The sequence below is a fragment of the Balaenoptera musculus genome, chromosome 18 (assembly GCF_009873245.2).
Source record: "Balaenoptera musculus isolate JJ_BM4_2016_0621 chromosome 18, mBalMus1.pri.v3, whole genome shotgun sequence".
NCBI classification, from domain to species: Eukaryota; Metazoa; Chordata; class Mammalia; order Artiodactyla; family Balaenopteridae; genus Balaenoptera; species Balaenoptera musculus.
The window spans coordinates 2,513,612-2,538,383 of NC_045802.1; the positions used below are offsets into that span (position 1 = coordinate 2,513,612).

Below are 24,772 nucleotides of genomic sequence, written 5' to 3' on the forward strand. Positions count from 1 at the left end.
TGCGAACTAGAGCGTGTTGGTTTTCATTGCAGTTCTGTATTCTGATTGTGTTGGTGGCTACCCGAATCTATATGTATGTTAAAACTCATAGAACTATAAGCCTCAAGAGTCCATTTTATTGCATCTTAATTTTTAAAAATTTTTAAATAGTAATGGTAAGATTTTTTTTTTCTGACATGGTGGTGGGCTCTTGCATGTTTGTTATAAAGTGATTATTTAAATCTTATATGCATTTCCTAAATAGTCCTTTGTATTTACACTAGATGTAATGAAATACTGAATATTGAATAAAAACAACTAAAGTTTTAAATAAAGTATTTAAGAGAAATACAGTAAAGTGCCGATAGGAAATCTATGAAAATGCATACATAATTTAAGTTGATACTAAAAGAAGTGAAGAAGAAAGCAATAACAAATCTCTTTTTTTTTTTTTTTTTTTTAACAGACAGGGATGGGTCACCTGTATGTTACAGAAGATGGACTTCGCCTGGAGGGGGAATCGGAGTTTTTATTCCCACTGTATGCTAAAGAAATACACTCCAGAGTGGTAAGAAAATGAGGACACATTTAAATAATTTGTGTTTCATGAAAAATAAATAATGGTGAAACACAGAAAGTTGGCTTTTCTGATGAAAGGGGTGCATGTGTCGACACTGCCTGTTTCCCTGGCCACGTGCCTTGGGTGGGCCCTAGCGAGTGACCGCCATGGTCACACCCAAAACCTTGCCTGGAAACCCCCAGCCCCGCCCCAGCAGATTTCTGCTTACATCTCATTGACCAGAATTGTGTCACTTGGGTCTCCCTCCCTGCAGGACAGGCTGAGAAAGCAATTAGCCTTTGCAGCCCCTGCAGTGGAAGCCAGAAAAAGAACAGTCTTGGAGAGCATCCATTGGATCAGACAACCAGAGTGGTTCCCGGGACAGCTTACTTTGTCGAGGCCCGGGGGTGGGCCTCACAGCTCTGACCTGGGCCATGTCCTCCCTTTCAGGGAAAATGATAAAAAAAAAAAAAAAAAGATCCTGGATGTTGGGGCCTGAAGACTGGGTTCCATCATGGAACTGTCACTTGCTAGCTGTTGCTTTGGGAGAGCTGTCATTTAATCTCTTTGAGCTCAATTTCCTCATCTGTATGTGAGGAGTAATGCCACCTCCTTCAAAATGTGGAGATAAAAGGAGAGGCTGGATGGTAAAAATCGTTGGTGAATTATTAGCTCTTATTATCATGCTGGTTATTTCACAGCAAAAACAAGTAGTAAGGTCACGCCATTGGATAAAAGGTGAGACAATGGTAAATCCATCTGCTTCCACAAAGCAAGTTGGAGAATTTCTGACCTGCTAGAGTTCCAAAGCACTCCTAAAACTTCTTTTCTTCTGAAAAATCATATTATACCCCACAACTCTGGAAGATATTTGGTTCCCTCTGAGTGACATAAACCCACCTGAATCCAGCAGCCAAATTACTGCATTCCTTTTGAAGAAAACTGTTATAGAAGAGCCAGCAATCTTCTGTGAGACAAAGCCCCCGCTCAGACTATGACCCCACTTAACGTGCTCATAAAGCCACTGTATCTTCCAACAAAAAGCTCTAAAAACGTAGGCATCCAACAGATTTTAAAAGCTCTTTTGAAATTGTGAGAAGCCTTTCGCGTTTTGAAAAATAAGTAATATGGTCTTTATTTATAGAAGAGCTAACCGCTCTCTGATATATCATGTCCTGGACATAAATTATGAGAAATGAAATTTTAATTCCTTGGAAAAGACAAAACACTGATTAAAACTTGATTGTTTCAGATCTTCACCATGAGAGCGGACTTGGTCCATTGTAACCAGTGCACACAGGCACTGTAAACCCAGGAGGTTATTATATTTTGTGGGGAAAAAAAATTAATGCATTTACCCCCTTCACATAATATAATCCAAGTTTAAAAAATAGTTTTAGCCACAAATTTATAGGTTCACAGGATCTATGACATTGGAGAAATTAGTTTGTATAAATCCTCAATTTATATACAAATACAAAGGTATAGTCATTTTAAATAGTCTGTATTTGGCTAACTTTGTAAATCTGTTTTTAGGACTCATCTCTGCTTCTGCAGTCCACACAGAATGTGACTGTAAATGCACGCAACCCGGAAGGAGAAGTCACAGGCAGGTTAAAAGTGGGTGAGTCCAGCTTCATAACAGTGATTTGCATGTGTGTGGTCCATGAACAGTTGTGCTGAATGGATCCATTTGTTTTTTTTCTTCTAGAGAATTCAAAGTTATTTATGAGCAATCAAAGTATGTGTTTTCTAAATATCATGCTGTGTGGACCACCGAGACTAGTTCAGGTGGTGGGAGGACAGTCTGAAGTATTTTAAGTGAAGTTATTTTGGTTCCAAGAAATCAGAGGACCATTTAAGGTAGTACAAGAAACACAATGATTGTTGCAGGATACAAAATAATCTCAGAGAGACTGAGGAAAGGAAACAAAGTAGCTGCCCTCAAGCAAAGAAAGACCAGGGTGGGAGAATCAAAGTATTCATCCTCTCTCCCCCTCTCTCCCCCTCCTTCTCTCTGCCATGTTCCCCTCCTTTCCATGAATCTCTGTCCATGATCTTCACTTGGGTATCATGGTTGCACCAGTTCTAACTCTACAGGACTCTCTGGTTCTTCATCCGATTGGCTATAGTTCTCAACACCAGCCAACTTGGTCTTCAATGTCATGAATTCTCAATTCACAACAAAGTACTCTAATTGGCCCACTTACTCTGTTCAACCAACTGCCCTTGGGTGGGCCATGTACACCCATCCGATCAGCTAAGACCAAAGAATATGGTCACGTGGGAGAGAGGTCCTTTGGAGTCGTGCACAGAGAGCAAAAGGATTAGAAAGAAAGAATATCGATGGAAGAAATAACAAAAGAGCAAACAGCTGGTGAAAGGAATATACCTTCTCTAAACCATCAACACTTTATAGATTTGCTAAATCTAAGAAATTGGATGGCTTTTCAGATTATGGGGAAATAGATGACAAGTGTACTACCAACACAGGCAGGTAACTTTCCGTGTCCTCCTTTTTTAATGGCTGTTGTTACAGGACAATAATGTTACATTGGAAGGTACAGCCATATCTTAACTTTATGATTCCTCTTTATTACAGTAACACATGAGTTCCATAGTCTGTGTTCTGATTTAATCTTTATAACTTTTTCTAAATGATAAATTGTATTTCTCTTTTGCTTAGAAGCTTGTTTGATCACCAAGTCCAGTGAAATTCTCAATAAATCTAGAGATGAACCTGAGCTTACACAGCGTACATGTTCATGAAACTTGTCTAAACCAAATCATATTTCTTTATAAATTATGTTGTATTATGACTTGTGTCTACCATTTCTTAAATTTCTTAAAAAATTTTAACTGACTATAGCTTTTAAATGTTTGAGGGATTTTTACCCATCTTTTGTCATTCATTCAGCAAACATTTATTGAATGCCTATGTGCTACTTTCCATATGCTGTCAAGTAATTAATAACATTTAGAGTGTGTAATTATTTTTTAGGAGTTCCAAAAGTAAAAGATTCATTTTATATTCTTCTGAAAATGACTTAACACAAATACTCACTTTCACATTTAATTTTTTGCTAAGTGTGGATTTTCATATATAGGGGAGTTAAAGATAACATAAATCTGTCTCCAATTTCGTGGATGAAATAATGGAAGCACTGAAAAGCTAATTTTCTCAAAAACACACAGCTAGTTAGTAGAGAAGCCAAACCAGGAGTCACCTTAGGACTTACTTCTCCATCAGGGGTGTTTCCACCACCCTCCTTCTCTACTCAGATTTCATTAAATCATGGCATGCCAGGAACTGTCCTAGTTGCTGCAAATATGGTGTTGTTTTTGTCACCAAGGAATTCACTTTAAAAAAAAAGTTTCCCATCAGAATTACTTTAAACTGTTAACCTCAAATTTTGAGTTTTAACCTTAGTGTTTCATACCTGAGGTAGAGTTAAAATAAGTGATTTCTGTTAAACCTTTGGTTGGAAAGCCTCTGCTATATTGAGACTCCTGAACTAGGAAATATTCAACTCACCAAATCCAAGATGATTTTCAGTAAATGACTTCCCACAATGACACTCATTCCAGCCTCACGTTTCCTGAAAGAAGTTAAATTTAGCCAATCTGGATATTAAAATGTGATTTATGTGAACTAGACAAAGTAATCCCATTTAATTAAATGAATAATTGTTTATTACTAAGACCACTGAAAAAATTGGCAACCAATACAATCAAAGACAAAAGTCTTAAATTCCAAAAGAAATCAAACATAGGAAAGCAAGCATCAACAGCTAGCATTTCAGATCTTGGAACTAAAAGACAACAAATTGTGAACAACAGTGGAATCTTACTAGTTATAAATGCAGCCCTGGTTACTACAGTTAATGTTCTTTTGACTTCGAATAATAGAAACCACTTCTGGTTAGCTTCAAAATAAGACTTTTTAGCTGAATGGGGTCAATTTTGGCAATTCCTATTTCCCTGAAATTTTCTGTTTCATCTAGGTTTTCAAAGTTATTTGCATAGAAGTCTACATAGTACTCTCTTTTTGTTTTTTTAATTTCTTCCATTTCAATGGCATTATTTTAATGGCTACATAATATTCCAAGGAATATATATATATATAATTGTGAATATAATTATAAAATTATATTGTAAATATAATGTATATTTATTGTAAATACAATATAATTATTGTATATATACAATAATATTATTGTATATTATATATATATATATATACACACACACACACACGATAATTTGATTATGTAATACTCAAAAATTGGAGTTAGGTTATTCCATTCAGTCAACGCCACAGTTCTTAATCCAGGCCACTCATATATTTAGGAGGTATTCAATAAATACTTGTTGAATGAATGAATGGAGGAATGAATAAAAGACTGTGTAGGAAGGGATGGGCTGGAAAGCCAGCTTAAGTGTGGGAGAGAGTTCCAGGAGATGGGGTGGGGGAAGATGGCCTGTCCAGGGTGCTCCAGAGTGGACAAGGGTTCAAGTATAAGTCTGAGCCACAGCTGTGAGGGATTTGGGGTCATGAGTGGGAAACAAACTCAAAATTTCTCAGGTAAAACAAACTCAAAATTTCTCTCTTCTCAGGTAGAAGAGAGAAATTCAACAAAGAAAGTCAGGAATAAAAAACAAGGGGTTAACATCACTGTTCACAATAGTCAAAACATGGAAACAGCCTGTGTCTATAGACAGATGAATGAATAAAGAAGATGTGGTATACACACACACACACACAATATATACATTGTGTATATATACAGTGGAATACTACTCAGTCATGAAAAAGAAGGAAATAATGCCATTTGCAGCAACATGGATGGAGCTAGAGATTATCATACTAAGTGAAGTAAGTCAGACAAAGAAAGACAAATATCATATGATATCACTTATATGTGGAATCTAAAATATGACACAAGTGAACTTATCTATGAAACAGAAACAGACTCACGACATAGAGAACAGACTTGTGGTTGCCGAGGGGGTGGGAGAGGGGTGGATTGGGAATTTGGAATTAGCAGATGCAAACTAGTATATATAGGATGAATAAACAAGTCCTATTGTATAACGCAGGGAACTATACTCAATATCCTGTGATAAACCATAATGGAAAAGAATATGAAAAAGAATATATTTATAACTGAATCATTTGCTGTACAGCAGAAATTAATGCAACATCGTAAATCAACTATACTTCAATAAAATAAATTTTTAAAAAACAATGGGTTCGGGCTTCCCTGGTGGCGCAGCGGTTGAGAATCTGCCTGCCAATGCAGGGGACACGGGTTCGAGCCCTGGTCTGGGAAGATCCCACATGCCGCGGAGCAACTAGGCCCGTGAGCCACAATTACTGAGCCTGCGCGTCTGGAGCCTGTGCTCCGCAACAGGAGAGGCCGCGATAATGAGAGGCCCGCGCACCGCGATGAAGAGTGGCCCCCGCTTGCCACAGCTAGAGAAAGCCCTCGCACAGAAACGAAGACCCAACACAGCCAAAAAAAAAAAAAATAAATAAATAAATTAAAATAGTAAAAAAAAAAAAAAAAAAAAAAACAATGGGTTCATCCAAGGCAATTGCTGTGAACAGCACTGGAGCCCTTTCCTGGTTATTATAGGTTCAGGAACTCATGTGCTTGGATGTAACAGACTAGCCTAAAGAATAGAGTCAGGCTATATAGATAAGAGTCACTGACTCCAGGCTTATAAAGTTGAACCTAGTAATACAAGATGATACCAAAAAATTAGTAGAATGAACTTAACCTCAGTTTTATACTTCCAGTTCAGTATTTTCTGTGATATGATATTTGCAGCAGCAGAATAAATCTTTCCTTTTCTCAAAGGACTCTGTGACGTTTGTTTTGAACCGATGCTGTCTTACAGCTATCATGGTGGGCGGGTGGAACGGAGCTGTTAATGGGGCATACGGTAAAAGCCAGGAAGAATTTGATTGTGTCTTTACCAGAAACCGCTTGAGCCATTTCACAAACCTAATTCATCAGGTCATAAAACCTTCCTTTATTTAATTCCTTTATCTTTTATTTCCCTCGTTATTTGTACCAAAGCCTCTTATTAAAATTGTGATTTTACCAGATAGCTCCTTTTTTAATCACAAAGAAAATATTTGAGTTTTATTTCTTAAAGAACTCTGCTGCACATGAGGGTGACTTGCTCAGCTCTAATGCATGTCCAGCAAGGTTATAAAGACTAGTAGAATATTAATGAAAGTTACAAGATTTAACTATCAACTCACTTACTTTAAGAGATGATTATTCCTGTGGTGGGCTTGTTATCACTTGGAACACAGTTTCTTTTGAAGTGGAAAACATATTTAAACTGAACATTCTATGTCTATATTTTTTTATAAAATGAAGATGGAATTTTATCCACCTCTGTGCCTTTGCTGGAGCAACCCCCTCTACCTGGAATCTCGCATTCTCCCTTCATCAGGGAAACATGAACTCTTCCAGGTCAGCCCAGACATCCTCTTCCCTGAGGTGTCATCCCTGACCCCCCAGGAGGGACAGGAATTCCTGGTCAGGGTTCTCACTGGACACTGTCCATGCTTGTATCACGGCACTTCTCAACTTGCCCTGGGACTAGATTTATATGCTTTTTTCTTCAGTGGACTACGAAATCCTATAAGTTGTGAACTGCATCTCCTCTTTTATATATCCTCAATTCTTAGCACAAAACCTTGAACATAAAAACATGCAATAAATTTGTGTTGAATGGAAGAGACTCACTTTCCTGCATTTTCTTTGATTTGAGGATTTATGTAGCTTTGTTACTCATGAAAATTATGCAGCTAAACTCATTTGTTGAATATTTCATCAATGTATATGAAACAATGGTTACAGAAAAAATGTCATTTAGTTTAACCACTTTCACTTGATAAATTCTCCTCGAATTGTTATATGAACCTCCAATGAGCTAAACAGTGAACTCTTACTGGATAAATTACTCCAGTTTTTTCCTCTTGATTCTAAACTCAAATAACTTCAAATTCATCACTTAATGCAAATCAGTGTTTATATGATAAATATGTAGGATATATCAGCGACCCAGAAGAGGTAAATAGTGACACTGAATCACAGGATAACTGAGTTTGGGTGAAAGCTCAGAAGAGCAAAAATACAGAGAGAAAAAAAAATGTGTTCCGCTTTGTAACATGTGCACACACACACACACACACACACACACACATTTAAATGAAGAATCATTGGAGGGTTCTGAGGTACAAATTAGTGAAAAAACATAAGAATATGTTGCTGACAATATCCAAAACTGATTAATGTATTAATTGAAAAGCTTCTATTTAATTTCTAGCAGGTACCAATCAACTTGAACGAGTACTGTGAGGGACACAGGGACACATACACGAAATCTACAAGTATCCATTTCACAATAAACTTACTTTTCTAGATCAGAAAATAGAACTAACAAAAGAATGAAGGAACACTTGTAGTTCCTTAAGCAAATGCTGAACGCTATGTTCTAGAGAGATGAATCCATTGTGCTGCTAAGGTTAGAAGGACAGGAAGCACAGAGAAATCAGAAAACATGAAATGATGGACACCCAAGTGTACCAATGAGAGACGTGGAACAAGATCTCACACGCTGAAGGTACAGTGCCTGGCACACAGAAGCACACATTACACATCTGCTGAGTACAGTCGTAATTTAAAAGCCAGTGGGTCAGAGATTGGGATTGGCGTATATACACTAATATGTATAAAGTAGATAACTGATAAGAACCTGCTGTATAGCAAAAACGAACAAACAAACAGAACAAGTTCATGTGAAAGGAGTAAGCTTGGAGGAGAAAGTGATGCCCTGTCCCTGAAATAGAAAGAAGGGCTGGAGAAGACAGAAACGCCTGAGATGAAGATGAAGGGCAGAAACTTGAGGGTGTGTTTCCATGGTGATGTCTGTTTGCTCCATGGGGTAGGAGGTGAGGATTAGGGCAGAGGCAGGGACCTGAGTGTGACTCATTCATTGTCTGCGTTAACTTTGGCCATTGAAGGAGGCCATTCATAAGATGGTCTTTCACAAATCTCACATTTCAGCATATAAAATCCTCAGTTTGTTAATACTCAAAAGAACACCAATTTCAGTAATCTGCGTAGAAGAATTATATATTTTTTGGCAAGTTTTAAAAACCTGAAAAAATTAATTTTTATATAATTCATTCATACATATATTTGATATAGATCAACATACATGTGACCTACATTAACTTTAATAATATAATAGATTTAGGTTTAGGACTTAAAATTTAATCACAGAATCAAAAAAATTACTGGTAACAAATCTTAAATGTTTAATGATTTGGTACTACTGGGTGCCATGGCATGTGTAAAAGTAGAGCTTTTAACACTGCATAGACTACACACTTTATAATAAAATGTTTTAATTAATTCTTTAGGTCCCAATATGGTAGAGGTGCAGAGTCAACAGTTTCAGATCAACTCCAAGGATGGCAAGCCACTGTTTACTGTTGATGAAAAGGCAGTTGTGGTTGGTACAGATAAACTTCGAGTAACTGGTATGTGGTAGCTCTTTATTTTTAATTAAGGAATAATTGACAAACAACATTAGTTTCAGGTGTACAACATAAGGAGTCAATATTTGTATATATTGTGAAATGATCCCCACAATAAGTCTAATTAACGTCCATCACCACACATACTTAAAATTTTTTTCTTGTGACAAGAACTTTTAAGATCTACTTTCTTAGCAACTTGCAAATACACAATACGTGGTAACTGTAGTTGCCATGCTGTATATCACATCCCCGTGACTTATTTGTCTTATAACTGGAAGTTTGTACCTTTGACCACCTCCGCCCATTTTGCCCACCTCCCAACACTCACCTCTTGCAACCATCAATCTGTTCTCTGTGTGAGTTCAGTTTTTGTTTTGTTGTTGTTTGTTTTTTAGATTCTACATATCAGTGAGATCATACAGTATTTATCTTTCTCTGACTTTTTTCACTGAGCATAATTCCCTCGAGGTCCATCCATGTTGTTGCAAATGGCAGGATTTCCTTCTTTTTCTGGTTGAATAATATTCCATTGTGTATATACCACATCTTCTGTATCCATTCATCTGTAGTAACTCTTAAGAAAAACAGTATCCCATGGAGGGCACTTCTGCAAAAGCAAATTGCAGTTTTGGCAAGTTTACTGTGGAATATTTCAGGCCGACAAGGAAAAGTACTGTAGTTTGAATTTGTTGACTTTTCTTCATGGCATTTCTTTTGAAATTCTTTGATACTCTCTTAGAAGAATGAAATCTTCCTCACAAATCTTTACCCACTTTTTTTTCCCCACCATATTGTTTCCTTTTATCTCTTTCCAATTTGTGTAACCCAAAGGCTTTACACAGAAATAGAAAACCACTACAGCCATCCTATAATTCCAACTGTGTTGGGAAAATTGCACCAAAAAACAAAACTCGATTTATTGTTTATGTCATACGATTCCATAATTGCTACAAGGATGGTTAAGTTTTGTTACATATATAAAATATGAGAAGAATATTTTTATAAACGTTAATTTTTCCAAGTAGATTCCCATTCAAGCTTTTCTCCACTACGTACTATAAAAGTTTGGTCTCTGTTTTAAATGGATTGATTTCAAGTAGCCTTTGGAGTTTCTTGGATCAGCAAAAGCAGCGGCAGTTGACGGCCAAGGAAAGAGGAGTGAGAAGCGACAGAGAACCAGCTCGCTCTGGGGGCCGAGAAAGAGAATTCAGTGCTTGGCTACACTCGTCCCTCTGGCCACTTGCCCTGAGTATGGGGCGGAAGGGGAGGGACTCAGTGGTCTTTCTTTAAGGCGGCCCCTCCAGATTCCTGCCTTGCAGTGTGCCTCCTGATCTGAACACGTATCAAGAAGGGCTTTCTTGCCGTTGCCTTTGTCTCAGGTACTCAAAGCGTAACGTGAAATCCCTCGTCCGTTCTTAAACAGCTGCCATATATACTCCAGTCAACGGGGAAACTGAAAAATCATTTTTAAACCAAATTCATGGAGGAGATTAAACAATTTCACCACCCCAGTTTGAAATTGACCTCGGCCTTCAGCAGTCTCATTTTTCCCCGTAAAAATAGAATTGTCACCAAGTGACCAAAATCAGCACGTCTCTTTTACTAACCCCAGTTGCAGAACATGTTATTGGAGCAGCATCAAAATGTCATCTTCAAAAAAAATATTTTATCCCGTTGCCAGAACTGGCTTCTGGAAGACGATGCACGGTTGGGTACTTCGGGTCCTTGGCAGTGATTCGCTAGGCGAGGTCCATTCCCCAACATTTAGGAAGGAAAACAGGGCCCTGGAAGAGTATCCGGTCTCATCACTAAGGAGAAAGACACAATCTAGCGATAAGGCAGTTCAATCCCTTCATCCCCCTCTGAGCAGCTAAATGGGATTACATATGTCACAAGTGACGACGTAGAAATTCTGGAGTCACCCACAAAGCCACCCACAAAAGAGGACCTGGAAAGTAAGGTTTCAGCCACTGAAGAAGAAGTGAAGGTAAACACAGGTGGTGAGCCCATGTGCCTTAAAGACGTGAAGACGGATCTCTAGCAGCTGCTTAGAGAGGACCACACCCTTCAAGCACATGCTCAACACATCTGGCTCCGGACCCAGTCATGCAGCCCTGTGGACAGCTGATGACCTTCTCCATCAGTTAACAGCCCTTCAGCTGAAAGGAACAAAAGGCCCAATTAAAACTGGCTTCAACTCTAAGGACATACATGATCCCACAGGAGGTCTCCAGGCTGATTCATTCGGTATTTTCCTCCAGCTCTGCTTCTCTCCTGACTTTCCCCTTTCAGTGGCGGTGAATGGTGCCATCAATTCCAAGGGTCACTTCCTTGTGCAGTGACTTCTCCAAACTTCCATAAGAGGACCTTGATGGCCTCTGGGGATCTGTGCTCCTTAAGTTGTCCTTCCAGCCTAAATTCTCCTCGTATTAAATTGCTTGCGTTTCTCTTGTAAGTGGCACTTAGTTGGATTTTTTTTTTTTTAACCCAATCTAACAGAATGATTTTTAGCGGAGTTTAAGACATTCACATTCATTTTGATAACTGCTCTGTTTGGGCTTATCTGTATCATATTATTTCATGATTTTCACTTTTTAATCTTAATGAATTTGAGTCTGAAATAAACCTGGTGTAAGGAAAGATACAAGGGGAGCAGATCATGCAGGGGCTTTGGGCCTTTATGAGAAGTTAGGATTTGTTTTAAATGCAAAGGAAAGGGATTGAATTGTCTTGAACTGGGTACTCCTTGATTTATTATACATTTTAAGATCAATATAACCATTATAAGAGAGAACAGCTTGTTGGAAGGAAAGAATGGAAGCCGTAGGACCAATTAGGAGGACATTAATTGTAGTAATTGTCGTACAGGCAGTAGATGATGGTGACCTGGCCCAGGTGGTAGCTGTGCTCAGAGAGTGAAGCTGATTGATGACTCCAAATTAAGAACTAACATATAGAGACTTGACAGTGGAGCAAATGGGTGGCAGGCATCCAGCGAGAGTGTCGAAGATGAGAAGATTACATTTGTTCCTGGATGATGGCGTTACTCTTGGGTAATGGAGGTGCCTGAGGAGGAGGAGAATACATCTGAAGGCAGAAAGAATCAACAGTTAATGTTTTAGACACTTACATTGAAGCTGCCTGTGAAACAGCCAAGTGCACGTGTCAGGTCGGCTATGGATACGCGAGTTGTCTGCCGCTCAGAGCAGAAGTCCCCGCTAGAGATGTAAACGAGGGCATCGCCAGCCAGCTGGGCCCCGAGAGATGCCAGCATCAGAGCCCAGGTAAAAGGGAGCAGCCGTCAGAGAGAGTGAGAAGGACCGCGTGGTGGGAGGGACGTCCCAAGAGCCGTTTGCCCGGCGCCAGGAGACTCTGTGTCCCCGGGGTTTGAGTCCAGGAAAGGTGGGGACAGAAAGTGCCCTTGGATTTATCATTAGGAGGCCATTACTATCTCAACAAGAGCATTCTCACTGGAGTACTGAAGCAAAGGGCACTTTGAGGTGGTGGCAGAGTGGATAGAATGGGACACAGGAGAGACATGTGGAAGTGTGACTTGAAAAGCTCGTTTCAGCCCATAAATGCTCAGTGAATGTGTGGAATCCATCAATAGCTGTCAGTTCACATACAAACATCACACAGATGTCTGGGTGTGTATTATCCACTGTTTGAGCAGAAGTGTTAATACTGAACTCTACATATATCTGTAACTGAGGGGACCCGGGGGAGCGGCAGGGGGAAGGGTGGGGCCACTTGGAGCAACTACCCCCCAGCTGTGGGCTCTGTCCACGAGCCCTTGAACTGCTTTCACCACCATGTCCATCCATCTTGTCCCACGGTCTGACTGTAGATCTTCCCAGGAGCAGCATTCAGCATAAACTGCTGTAGGACCCAGAGGAGAAGAATGGTGTCATCCAGATACTACTGATACTTCATAGGAGAAATGACCAGACCATTTACTATGTCTACTCTCATTGACATAGTCTTAAAAAAGTTAACATTTTAACACTGGGCTTTTTTTGTCTTTTTGATTATACGTTCTTGTATAGATACTATTCATACAGGTCATATTATACAGGATCATTTCAATACATTATTTCTAGGATGATGTTTTATAGTGGAACTTTTGTTCCCTGCCTAAAATTTAGATTCTACAACCTCAAATAATATGTTAGTTCTGTTTTCCATAAGGAGCAGATGTTACACCAATTATATTTTTTATATAATCTTGGTTGGGAATATTTAAATATGAGCATGAATGTAAAGGAAATACAATTACATTGAAAATCAACAACCGTTAACTGAGATTTATTTTATGAAACCATTTAGGAAACACCCATTTTATATATTGTATGCATACCACTTCGCAGGAGTAGTTACTGAATAGTAATGATATAATCAAGATCATACAATTTGGGCATCTACAGTTTCAGTGGTAGAGAGCTGCTCCTCTTATTTGAAGATAATACATAGTGGTTTATAGACTTCATGTCTGACTACGTTACCATTATCACATGTCACTGTACTATCACTAACTCTGGTCATATTAGAAGGTGAGTAATTGGCACGCATTTAAAATCTGATTGCGGAGTCATATTTTCTTGTAAAATAGTACCACTGGCAGTCTTAGAATAATTTCAACTCTTGGAGGAAAAAGAGTTGAAGCTGTGTTAAAATAAAAAGTGCCTGGGTACCTGGACTACATTGCAGTTTCTAGCTTGTCTTATAAAGGGTTTATAGGGGGTAAACCTTGTTGGCACTTTTTTCTCAGTCATATCATTTTATTCATATAAAAATTAAAAGGTAAATAATTACACAAAAGTTTATGGCCCACGTTCCTTTTGACTCTGTCATCCTAGCTATGGAAAGGAATCATTATTTTTTGATGATCTGTAAAGCCCATCCTAGGTTTCTTGTCACAAAGCACAAATCCTGTTTCAAACAATGCTGTATAAACCCAGACGATAAATCTACTTCACAAGTAAAACTATACTTAGCATGTCTCCGCCTGTCTTATTAATGATTGACTTGAGATGTATTTTTTCTTTACTTTTTCTTTTATATTTTGCAAATCAGGAGAAGCAAAGGGGAAAGAAAAGGATAAAGGGAATGCAAAAATCATACAAATTACTGTTAAATTATTTTCCTTTCCACACCAAACAGAATGTTGTCTATACTTCAGGCAAACCAGACATCGACCTGTGAAATTTGACTGACACAGTTTACTGGGGAAACTGTAGTGCTTAGTATAGTCTTATTCTCCATAATGGTCACCATCATCATTTAGGTTTGCTTAAGTGGTGTTTTAAGGAGAAGTGTCCTGTTATAGCCTGTATGAGGATCTGTTTCTCATCTGAATATAATTTACATTAATTATAATTTTCATGAACATTAACCTTCACTTACCTGTGCTCCTTTATTTCAGTTTATTATCGCTTTTATGTTGATCACGCTACCAAATCTGGTTTGTAATTTTGAAATTTCATTTTGTACTGACGGGCGTGGTCTAGGCCAGGCAGAAGGACCTAGGTAAATCATGATGAGCACTTATCTGTGAATAACCCTGCTGTGCATAGGTTAAAAGTGTGGGCTTTGAAGTCAAATCACAATCCAGCCACTTAGCTGTGTAACTCTAGGCAAGTTAATTAACCTTTCTGTTCCTCAGTTTCCTCTTCAGTAAAATGGGAAAATAATCATACCTGCCTTGTAGGGGTCTGAGTACTAAGCAAGTTAGGATATGTCACCTTCGAATCTCTGCACCCTAACCCAACACCCACACCGTGTCTTGCACATAATTAGGTTCTCAGACTAACCAGACAACTAGGAACATACTGATTCGTACAAATTAGAAAGTCAGTTTTAAATATTCAAAATTTGGATTTTTCTATAAATTTCCTGATGTGCCTTAAGAAACAGATCACACAAGATACAATTTTTACACATAAAATCTAGAGAATGAATCAAATTACTATTACCGAAAATATATGGACTTAATGCAATTTTCAACTGAAATTTCTTTCAATTTGAGGGCTAATATTGCTTTCTGGTTTTAAAATAAGCCTGGGTATTTGTAACTGCTTTAAAAATCATATTTTGTTTATAGACATCTAATGAAATTGTGGTATCCTTGGAAAAGCAGTTATACCTATTTTTTTCCTGCAACTCAAACATCTGTACGAATTCACCAATGATTAGAACCTACGTGTCCTGTAATATGCAGTGTAAATGCTCGATTTGTGGGCTGTTGTTCATTTTACTTTTGTAAAAGCTTCATCTTTGGTTTGTGTTTAGGGCCTGAAGGGGCTCTTTTTGAACATTCAGTGGAGACGCCCCTCATAAAACCGGAACCAATCCAGGACCTTAGGTAAGAATTTTGTTCAAATATAAACAAACTCTCTTATAGAAGATACCTGGTTATATGCTAGAATAACACATTAGCAGATATTACCAGGTTGTTTCTTATTCCATTAGTTGTCTTTATTCTGATGAACTTCCGCCCATAACAAGTCATTTCTTACAAAAATCCAAAGAAGGTTAGAAGTCCTACTGTATGTCCCGTCCTTTTGTCTCTGAGCTCTTTACTAGCCCTGCCCCTGCCCCAGTGCAGCCTGTACTGTTCCAATAGCTATTCCTGCCTCCAGAAAATCTGAGGGACTTGGCTAAATGCGGCTATTTTATTTATTTTTTCCGATTTTTTAAATTGTGGTAAAATACACATATAAAATGTATCATCTTAACCATTTTTAAGTGTACAGTTCAGAACATATTTATACTTCACATACTTTAAAAGAATTTATTTTCTTTTCCATTATGGTTTATCACAGGATGTTGCATATAGTTCCCTGTGCTATACAGTAGGACCTTATTGTCTATTCATTCTATATATAATAGTTTGCATCTGCTAATCCCAACCTCCTAATCCATCCCTCCCCCACCCTACCTGCCCCTTGGCAACCACAAGTCTGTTCTCTGTGTCTGTGAGTCTGTTTCAGTTTCGTAGATAAGTTCATTTGTGTATATTTTAGATTCCACATATAAGTGATATCACATGGTATTTGTCTTTCTCTTTCTGACTTACTTCACTTAGTATGAAAATCTCTGTGTCCATCCAAGTAGCAACAAATGGCATTATTTCATTCTTTTTTATGGCTGAGTAATATTCCATTGTCTATAGGTACCACATCTTCTTTATCCGTTCCTCTGTCGATGGACATTTAGGTTGCTTCCATGTCTTGGCTATTGTGCATAATGCTGCTATGAACATGGGGGTGTAAATGCAGCTATTTTAAATGTTTCATTGATTCCACATCAGCCATAGTAAAGTCCAGAATGCTACTGGGGCACTTGACCTGTGACCTAGACTCCTTGGGGCTCTCTAGGTTGGCACCCTGGGGGCCTCCTGCCTCACCCGTCCTGAGACTGAGCCGCTGCCAGGCCCCGACTCCACACTTCCACACACATTGTCCCACCTGACTGGGGTGCCCTCCTTCCCTTGGAGACCCCACGAATGTCTGCTTGTCCTCACGCTTCAGGTCACATGCCATGGGGTTATGATTCATGTGGTCCACAAACGCTTTGTTTTTCCCTGAAGAGCATCAGCTGAGGCAAAACATTTGCACGTGTTAGTGAAAGAGGATGGTGTCCTATGTGGGCTGGAAACTTGCAAAAAGGCATTCTTGAAAATTTCAATTTACATTACATTTTTTAAATATGGGCACTGTTAGTAGAGACAAGAACGTTACAAAACCGAGAGCTTGACGGATTCATATACGCAAAAAAGTTGATATATCTTTTTTTTCGATTGTGGCAAAATGCACATAATATAAAATTTACCATCTTAACCACTTTCAAGTGTACCGTTCAAAAGTCTAAGGTACGCTTATTGTTATGCAGCCATCCCCCGCCTCCATCTCCAGCATTCTTTACATTTTGCAAAACTGAAACTCTGTGCCCATTAAACACTAACTCCCCATTTCCCCCCAACCCCTGCAAACCACCATCCGACTCTCTGTCTCTATGAATTTCAGGACTATAGGTGCCTCATTTAAGTGGAATCAAACAGTATTTGTCCTTTTGTGACTGGCTTATTTCACTTAGCACAATATCCTCAACCTTTGGTATATCTTTACATCATATCAGAACATATAAAATCACCCAGTTCCATATATAAGTTTATTCTTTATACAGAGTCTCTGTGTGACTGTGTGTATTTCACTTTATTACTAGGCTACTGAATGTTTTTTGCTGCTATAACTGTTTATTCCAATAGTATATTTGTATTTTATAACAAAAACAAATAATATTTTTAAAAACAAATGTCTTAAAGTCTACAATGTCACTTAAAATCACGTTTAGAATTTGAACTTGAAAAATATTCAGGAGACAATTAACATGTTAACATATGTATAATAGGGAATAATGTACAGTAGGAATCCCAGCTTTACAGACAAGCCTGGTGACCTTGGCCAAACTAACCTTTTGAGGCTATTTTTTCTCATATATAAAACGTTGATAGGGACTTCACTGGCAGACCAGTGAATAAGACTTCGCCTTCCAATGCTGGGAGTGTGGGTTCAATCCCTGATCAGGGAGCTAAGATCCCCGCGGATCTCTCGTAGCCAAAAAACCAAAACATAAAACAGAAGCAATATTGCAACAAATTCAATAAAAGACTTTAAAAATGGTCCACATCAAAAAAAAATCTTTAAAAAAAGTTGATAGTAATGCACATCTCAGAGTGTTCTAGGAAAGATTTAATAAGCTATTAAGTTAAAAATATTTTTTCTAAACTGAAAGTGGAATACAAATAATCATTTTTATTATCAAGTAGATATTCACACAAAATGGAATTAGGGTTAGGAAATTCAGCATTTCTCTTAATTTTAATGTCTAATTAAATATTCATCAAAAGCAAATGAGAGTTCAATTCATCTTACCCACTTAGAGAACATTGGCAGCATAAAAATAGATTGTGACAATTAAATTATAACAATTTCATTGATTTTGATAAAGAACCATAAGATTAATATTACAGAATTATTAGAGTTAGGGAAAAAGAACATTTTATTTTCCTAGGAGAGGAAAATGATTCAATATCTTGAAAAAATAATCCCATTAAAACCATTTTGGAATTATAAAATAATGTAAATTGTAGAGATGCCAAGCCACTCTTTGCAATAAATGTCACTATTTTAAAATTATAGGTCTCAAAATTAAACAATTCATCATACGTTTTCCCATTAGGAAATAAATCTGCGGGCTTCTACAGCAGTCCCTTACTTAAAAAAGAAATGGCAGAAGGGTATTATTCTCTGGCTTTCTAAAGAGTGATACTAAGCGAGGATTACATAACCCAAATGTTACAACCAAAGTGAGAATGTAATGAAATTGTAAGCAATTGCTTACAATAAGGAATAAGGTTTGGATGGAAAACGTGAACTAATATGTACTGAATGGCTTCCATGACCAGGAAAGGTGCTGTCACATAATTTATCTCATTTACTCATCAATTCGACCTGAAAAGTATCAACTCGATCCCCATCTTATAAAAGAGAACACTGAGCCCTAGATAGTAGGCTGTTCTAAGGCACAAAGGAAAAAAATGTAACCAACTCATGACTCAACTTCAGCTCTGACCCCAAAGCCCGTCGGTATACACTCTGTTCCCTCTTTCTACCATGCAAGTGAACCCTTCACTGATTTATTCTTTGATTTACTACCAGGCTCCATTGATTGAGTACATGAGAGTCGTATTTTCTTCTGTAAGTTCTTGCCATAAACTGTCTTTCCCTTTTTATTTCTGTCCAGTAGCATTACTGTTCCTGGCCTGAGTAAAGTAAAGTAAGATATTCCTGGAATATCTTAACTGACCCATGAAAACTTTGAATGTGGATTTTGTTGGGTTAAGATCATGATGCATTTATAAAAAGATCTCTGAAATATACACGTTTAAATATCACAATTCAAATTTTGGTATTTGCTCAAATGGTAGTCATGAAAGGGTAACAATTACTATTTTAGTTAAGAAAAATATATAATTAACTTGTATTTAAGCTAGATTTACATTTCTTACGGCAAAATCGTCCTCAAAAAAAGTGTGAACTCTGACGTACTGTTTTAAAGCTACTTCTCATTCACACATGATATAATTCCATCTTTTTTTTTAAGTTAGCAAAAATTTATTAAGTGTATTTATTTGCCAGAGTCTATGACAGATGTTGGTTCTACAGTGATAAAAGGCATGGCCCCTGACCTTAGTGAGTTTAAAGTCTATTGGGAAAAGAAACATGCAAGCAAGTTAGAACAACATAATTCTTTGCTATGATGAAGGTACAAATTATAGTGAGAGCATAGGAAAAAGAGCATAAATTCTTCCCAGGGTGACCTGAGATGAAATCACAGATAAGGAAGCATGTGAACTGAAACTTAAGGAATCAGTAGATGTGGATACAGAAGGGTAAACTGCAAAGCCTCTGCAACCCAATAGGGATGTGATGTGATTAAATATGTTATTATTTGTAAATTTGTGGAAACAATGCCTAGCACATAGTAATATATATGTGTCTTCATTAGTTAAGTAAAATGAGCAGACATGGAAATATTTGTTCCTGTTTCAAACACTTGTAAATATTGCTTTGCTTAATAAGAGTTTATAAATATTGCTCAACTAGAAACCAAGGAAAGCTAGTTCCCAGGTCCCAGTAATAAAGAGGAAATTCATGGTCAGAGCAAAGTGGAAGCTAAGTCAAGGGTACTCAGGGAGAAATCAGGATCCCATAGAGATTAGGGGCTGGGACTTTAATATTTTATGGGGACTGAGATTCTAAGGTATAGCCTAGTGTATATGAAATGCCCAAACTGAGATATCTCATATATCTTGGCCTCCGTGAAACAGGTATTTCAATTTACCTACTAGCCCAAGGATGCTGCAAGAAAGTTGCTTCTTGGGCTATGGGTTGAAAAAGTTACCCAGGAGAAATCATGGGCTGCAAGCATTAGGAGGACTAAATCCACACTACCTCATTGTGTAGGAGCTCAAAGCTGGAAAATTAACATTAAAAACTGCACCAAGTCTATAAACCAATAGGATGATTAAAAAAAAAAAGAGAGAGAAACTACATTGAAGATATTAATGGCATAAAAACACTGATGGAAAAAGAAATCTTGCTGAAGATGAGCTTACTAAAAGAAGAAGAAAAAGGCAAATGACTCAGGAATTGAACTACCATGGGGAAGAATTAGCAGCCACTTCAAGTTACGCTGAAACTCCAAGTAGTAGAGCAAAGCGAAGAGATTTTAAAACAGGTATGAATAAAAGGCTCAAAGAGACAAAAAAAAAAAAAAAAACTTGAATACAAAGGTAAGGCAAAGACAAGATGAAAACGGAAGATTTGGAAAATAACAAAAAGAAGTTCTAGGAATGAGAGATTGAGTAATTAAAATCAGTGGCAGCCAGAACTTGGTTTCTCATACCATTCTCCAACAAAAGGAATCAGGATTCCTTGGAGAAATCCTTGGCTCATTCTAGGACTGGGAATGTAGATGAATTTGGAGCATCTTATAGCCAATAAGTAAGAAGTGCTCAAAAATCAAAATAATGAAGGTGTGTCAGAAGGAACACAGGAGTCAACTGAAGGTTGGCAGTTATCAAATCTCCATGGTTTTTAGATTCATTTTTAAAAATGACAATGTTTGTAATATGGAAGAAATTACATCTTTTGCAAGATACTTAAATGTATGATCAAACATTTAGATGTTAACTTAAAATATGTAATGGGTGCCTCGTTTTTCAAAATTCTTTTAGGACAGCCACGAAGAGCACTGCTTGGTTTTCTGTTCTACCCAGTTTCGGAATGTGTGGGTTTCAGGGATGAACATACTCAGTTTTACCGAACTTGGCCAACGTACACCTCAGAGTGCTTGCAATGGTGTCCAATTCATGAGCAGTACGAGTTTGTCTTTCCTCACATTTTTCCAATATTCGTCACTGTCAGAGTTTATGATAGTTTTCATCCTGATGTCGGTTATATTGTGTTATTTTACTTTTTGTTTCCCTGATGACTAGTGTGGTTAAGCATCTTTCATATTTTTATTTTGTTATTGAGGTTGCTTCTTCTGTGAATTGACTCTTCATCTCTTTGCTTCTTTAATTACTTTTTTAAATGGATTTGTAGGGATTGAAATATATACATATTCAGAATATTAGCCTTTTTCCTATTATATTTCTATTAATTTTTAATGTTTACATACTGAAATTTATTAATCATTTATTACTTCTGGATGTTAAGCCATAATTAAAAGACTTTCCCTACAGGAAGAGAAACTCGTCAGCCACGTTTCTTGTATGGCTTTCTCTCTTACGTTTGGATCGCTGATCCATTTGGAGTTTATTCTTGTATGAGGTACAGATACGAGAATCTGGGTCTAATTTTCTCTCTTCCAACTGGCCAACCAGGTGCCAGCAATTGCATTATTATGTAACTGCCACTACAATTTGAAATGTAACCTTTATCATATATAAGATTTCCCTGTGCATCTGGGTCTGTTCCTGCAGTTTCTACTCTATCCTGCTCAGCTGTCTGTTCAGGTCCAAGTACCAACTTTGTTGCTTAAATAAACTTTAAAAGATACTTCAGTGTCTGGTAGGGCTAGCGCCACACAGACACACATACACACACACATACACATACATACATACACACATGTACACATACACATATACATATATACACAAACACATACACACAGGTACACATACACACACGTACACACACAAACACATATACACACATACACACATATGCATACACACACATATACACACATACACACAACACACACATATACACATACAACACACACATATACACACGTATACACACAACACGTGTACACACATACACACAGATGTACATATACACGCACAATACACACAAACACATATGCATACACGTACACATACACACATATACATACACACACGTACACATGCATACACACATGTACCCATATACATATATACACACACGTACACATACAAACACACAAACACATACACACACAAACACACACATACACATACATACACACATACGCATACACACAAACACACATATGCACACACACACCACACATATACACACATACACACAGATGTACACATACACAATACACACAACACACACATACAAACACACACACACAACACACACATACACACACTCTTGCAGCTTTTCCCTTTCACCATTTCTGTCTGCTCTTGCTTATTTTTCCACATGAACGTGAGGTCTTTGATATCCGACCACTGTTGAATGCGTTCACAGAGAGGTGCACTTCAGAGCATTCTAATCTCAGCCGTTTGGGTAAAATGTGTCTACACCTGTGTTGAACTGAAACGTTTCATCTTCAAGGATAGAAATGACGCAAAGGGGACGAAGGTTGCTCTCCCAGGAGCTCGTAGTATAAGGCCGTTAACAGCTAGTCACTGGACCTGTTGAGGTCATTTGCAGTTTGAGAACTGATCTTTGAAACCGACTCACCCTCACCAGGGTCCCTGAAACAGGCCGGACCTGTGCAGTTGCTCACTCGTCCACCTCCCTTCCCTTCCTTCCCTCCCCTCCCCTTTCTTTCATCAATCCTGGCAGAAGAAATGCAGGCAGTTAGCAAAGTCGGAAGGGGCCCGCTATCAGCAGACCAGGCTCATGAAGATACCAGCATGTTTCCCCAACACCTAAACCCAACAGAATTTGACCGATAAATTCTAGGAATGTCTCTGTTTCCTCGCACTCAAAGTAATATTTTAAAATATGTAACAGATCAGATCTTACGTACTGAGATGTACATAAGGAAGCTTTGTTCTCCATAACAAGTAGTGGTAGACAAGAAACTTGCTGATCAAAGGGAACAATCCACCTGATTTAAAAGTCAATCAATACTACTTAGCCATAAAAAAGAATGAAATAATGCCATTTGCAGCAGCATGGATGCAACTAGAGATTATCGTACTAAGTGAAGTAAGTCAGACAAAGAAAAAAACCATATGATATCACTTATATGTGTAATCTAAAATATGACACAAATGAACTTATCTATGAAACTGAAACAGACTCACGGACATAGAGAAGAGACTGGTGGTTGCCAAGGGGGAGGGGGGTGGGGGAGAGATGGAGTGGCAGTTTGAGATTAGCAGGTGCAAACTATTATATATAGAATGGATAAAAACAAGGCCCTACTGTATAGCACAGGGAACTATATTCAATATCCTATGATAAACCATAATGGAAAGGAATATTAAAAAGAATATATGTATGTATGTATAACTGAGTCACTTGGCTGTACAGCAGAAATTAACACAGCATTGTAAGTCAACTAGACTTCAATTTTAAAAAATTGCAAAAGTCGATCAAACACTCAGTCAATTCAGCAGCAAATTCATTACCAGGCACTTCTCTCCTCTTAAACATTACCCTTTCTGTCTCCTACCCACCTCCACCTTGCTCTTACCCTGCAGTGGGAGGGTTTCCATCCTGTTCTCCTTCTTATGCATCTTTACACATTTCAAGGAAGTCACCCTTTCAACTTCTGGTTGAGTCAGGTTGGAGCAGCTGAAAAACCTGTCCAGTGATCACGTTGTGCCATCTGGTGGAAACTCAGTCTTTTCCAGGCGGAGGCAAATAAGAGAATTTTTCTGCTCCTGTGTTCCTGGTTCTGTATCTGTGTCTGACTACATCACAAGGAGATGCTGATAAATTTTACAAAAACAACGCCAGCGGAGGCCAGTCTCCACCCTGTCATTAATTCAGTATTTTTCCAAAAGAAATCTTTGCATCTGCCCTGTAATCTTCCTAAATGAAAAAAAAAAAAAAGCAAACAACACCTAGAGTCCAAATTTACATCCTATTTTGTGAACGTGTTAGCAAATGTACGCGTTGCCCTTAAATTTCTCTTTTTCCCGAAGAAGTTTGTATTTTGGCTAAAAAATAGTTTTCCAGAGATATTTACCAATAGCATTTTCTTATGCTGTGGTGTGCCAGAGTGCTAACCATGCCGTTGAAGCTACTGCACAGGGCTAGGACTGTCTAATGTTTGCATCTATTTTCAGAGGATGCTAATTTCATAGACTCCATTGATGGGAAGTTAAAATTCTTTACTCTGCTTTATTTCTGAATTTATCAATGAGTAATGTACCATATGTTAGCATTCAAGAATGAGTGAAGATACCATATACCTTACTGATTATATTTTCTATGCTAAGCCCTTGGTTGGGGGACTCCTGGGGTGGCTGTTTTTTATGCTATTTTTCCTGGTTTCCCTCATTTCAGACTAGAATCCCCAACACGGAGTCTCAGCATGGACGCCCCAAAAGGCATTCATATTCAAGCTGCTGCAGGGAAAATCGAGGCCCTTTCCCAGATGGACATCGTTCTTCACAGCAGTGATGGGACGGTGAGTCCAGTAGATGGGGGCGGGGTGGGCCTCCCGTTGTACAAGCCTCACGTCCCCTGAGCACTGATGACACGCTTGCCCATTAAGGCATCAGCATAGTAAATTTATGGTAGTGTGTAAAGAAATGTCATGAAAGGCATGGCACAGAAAATGTGAAAGGAAGGAAAAGACAATTTAGCACTGAAAGAAGGGCCAAGGAAGGTTAAAATAATTCTATGTTGGAT

General features: G+C 38.0%; 1 protein-coding gene across 2 annotated transcripts in view; it reads left to right on the forward strand.

Moving 5' to 3' along the window:
- Positions 1–24,772, forward strand: part of SGCG (sarcoglycan gamma) — a 49,726-nt gene that overhangs the window by 22,036 nt on the left and 2,918 nt on the right. For both annotated transcript variants that reach the window (XM_036831465.1, XM_036831464.1), the window contains exons 3-7: positions 446–547; positions 2,075–2,162; positions 8,988–9,107; positions 15,396–15,468; positions 24,425–24,548. In XM_036831465.1, the coding sequence (XP_036687360.1) occupies positions 446–547; positions 2,075–2,162; positions 8,988–9,107; positions 15,396–15,468; positions 24,425–24,548 (507 nt within the window). The remainder of the gene's footprint in view (positions 1–445; positions 548–2,074; positions 2,163–8,987; positions 9,108–15,395; positions 15,469–24,424; positions 24,549–24,772) is intronic.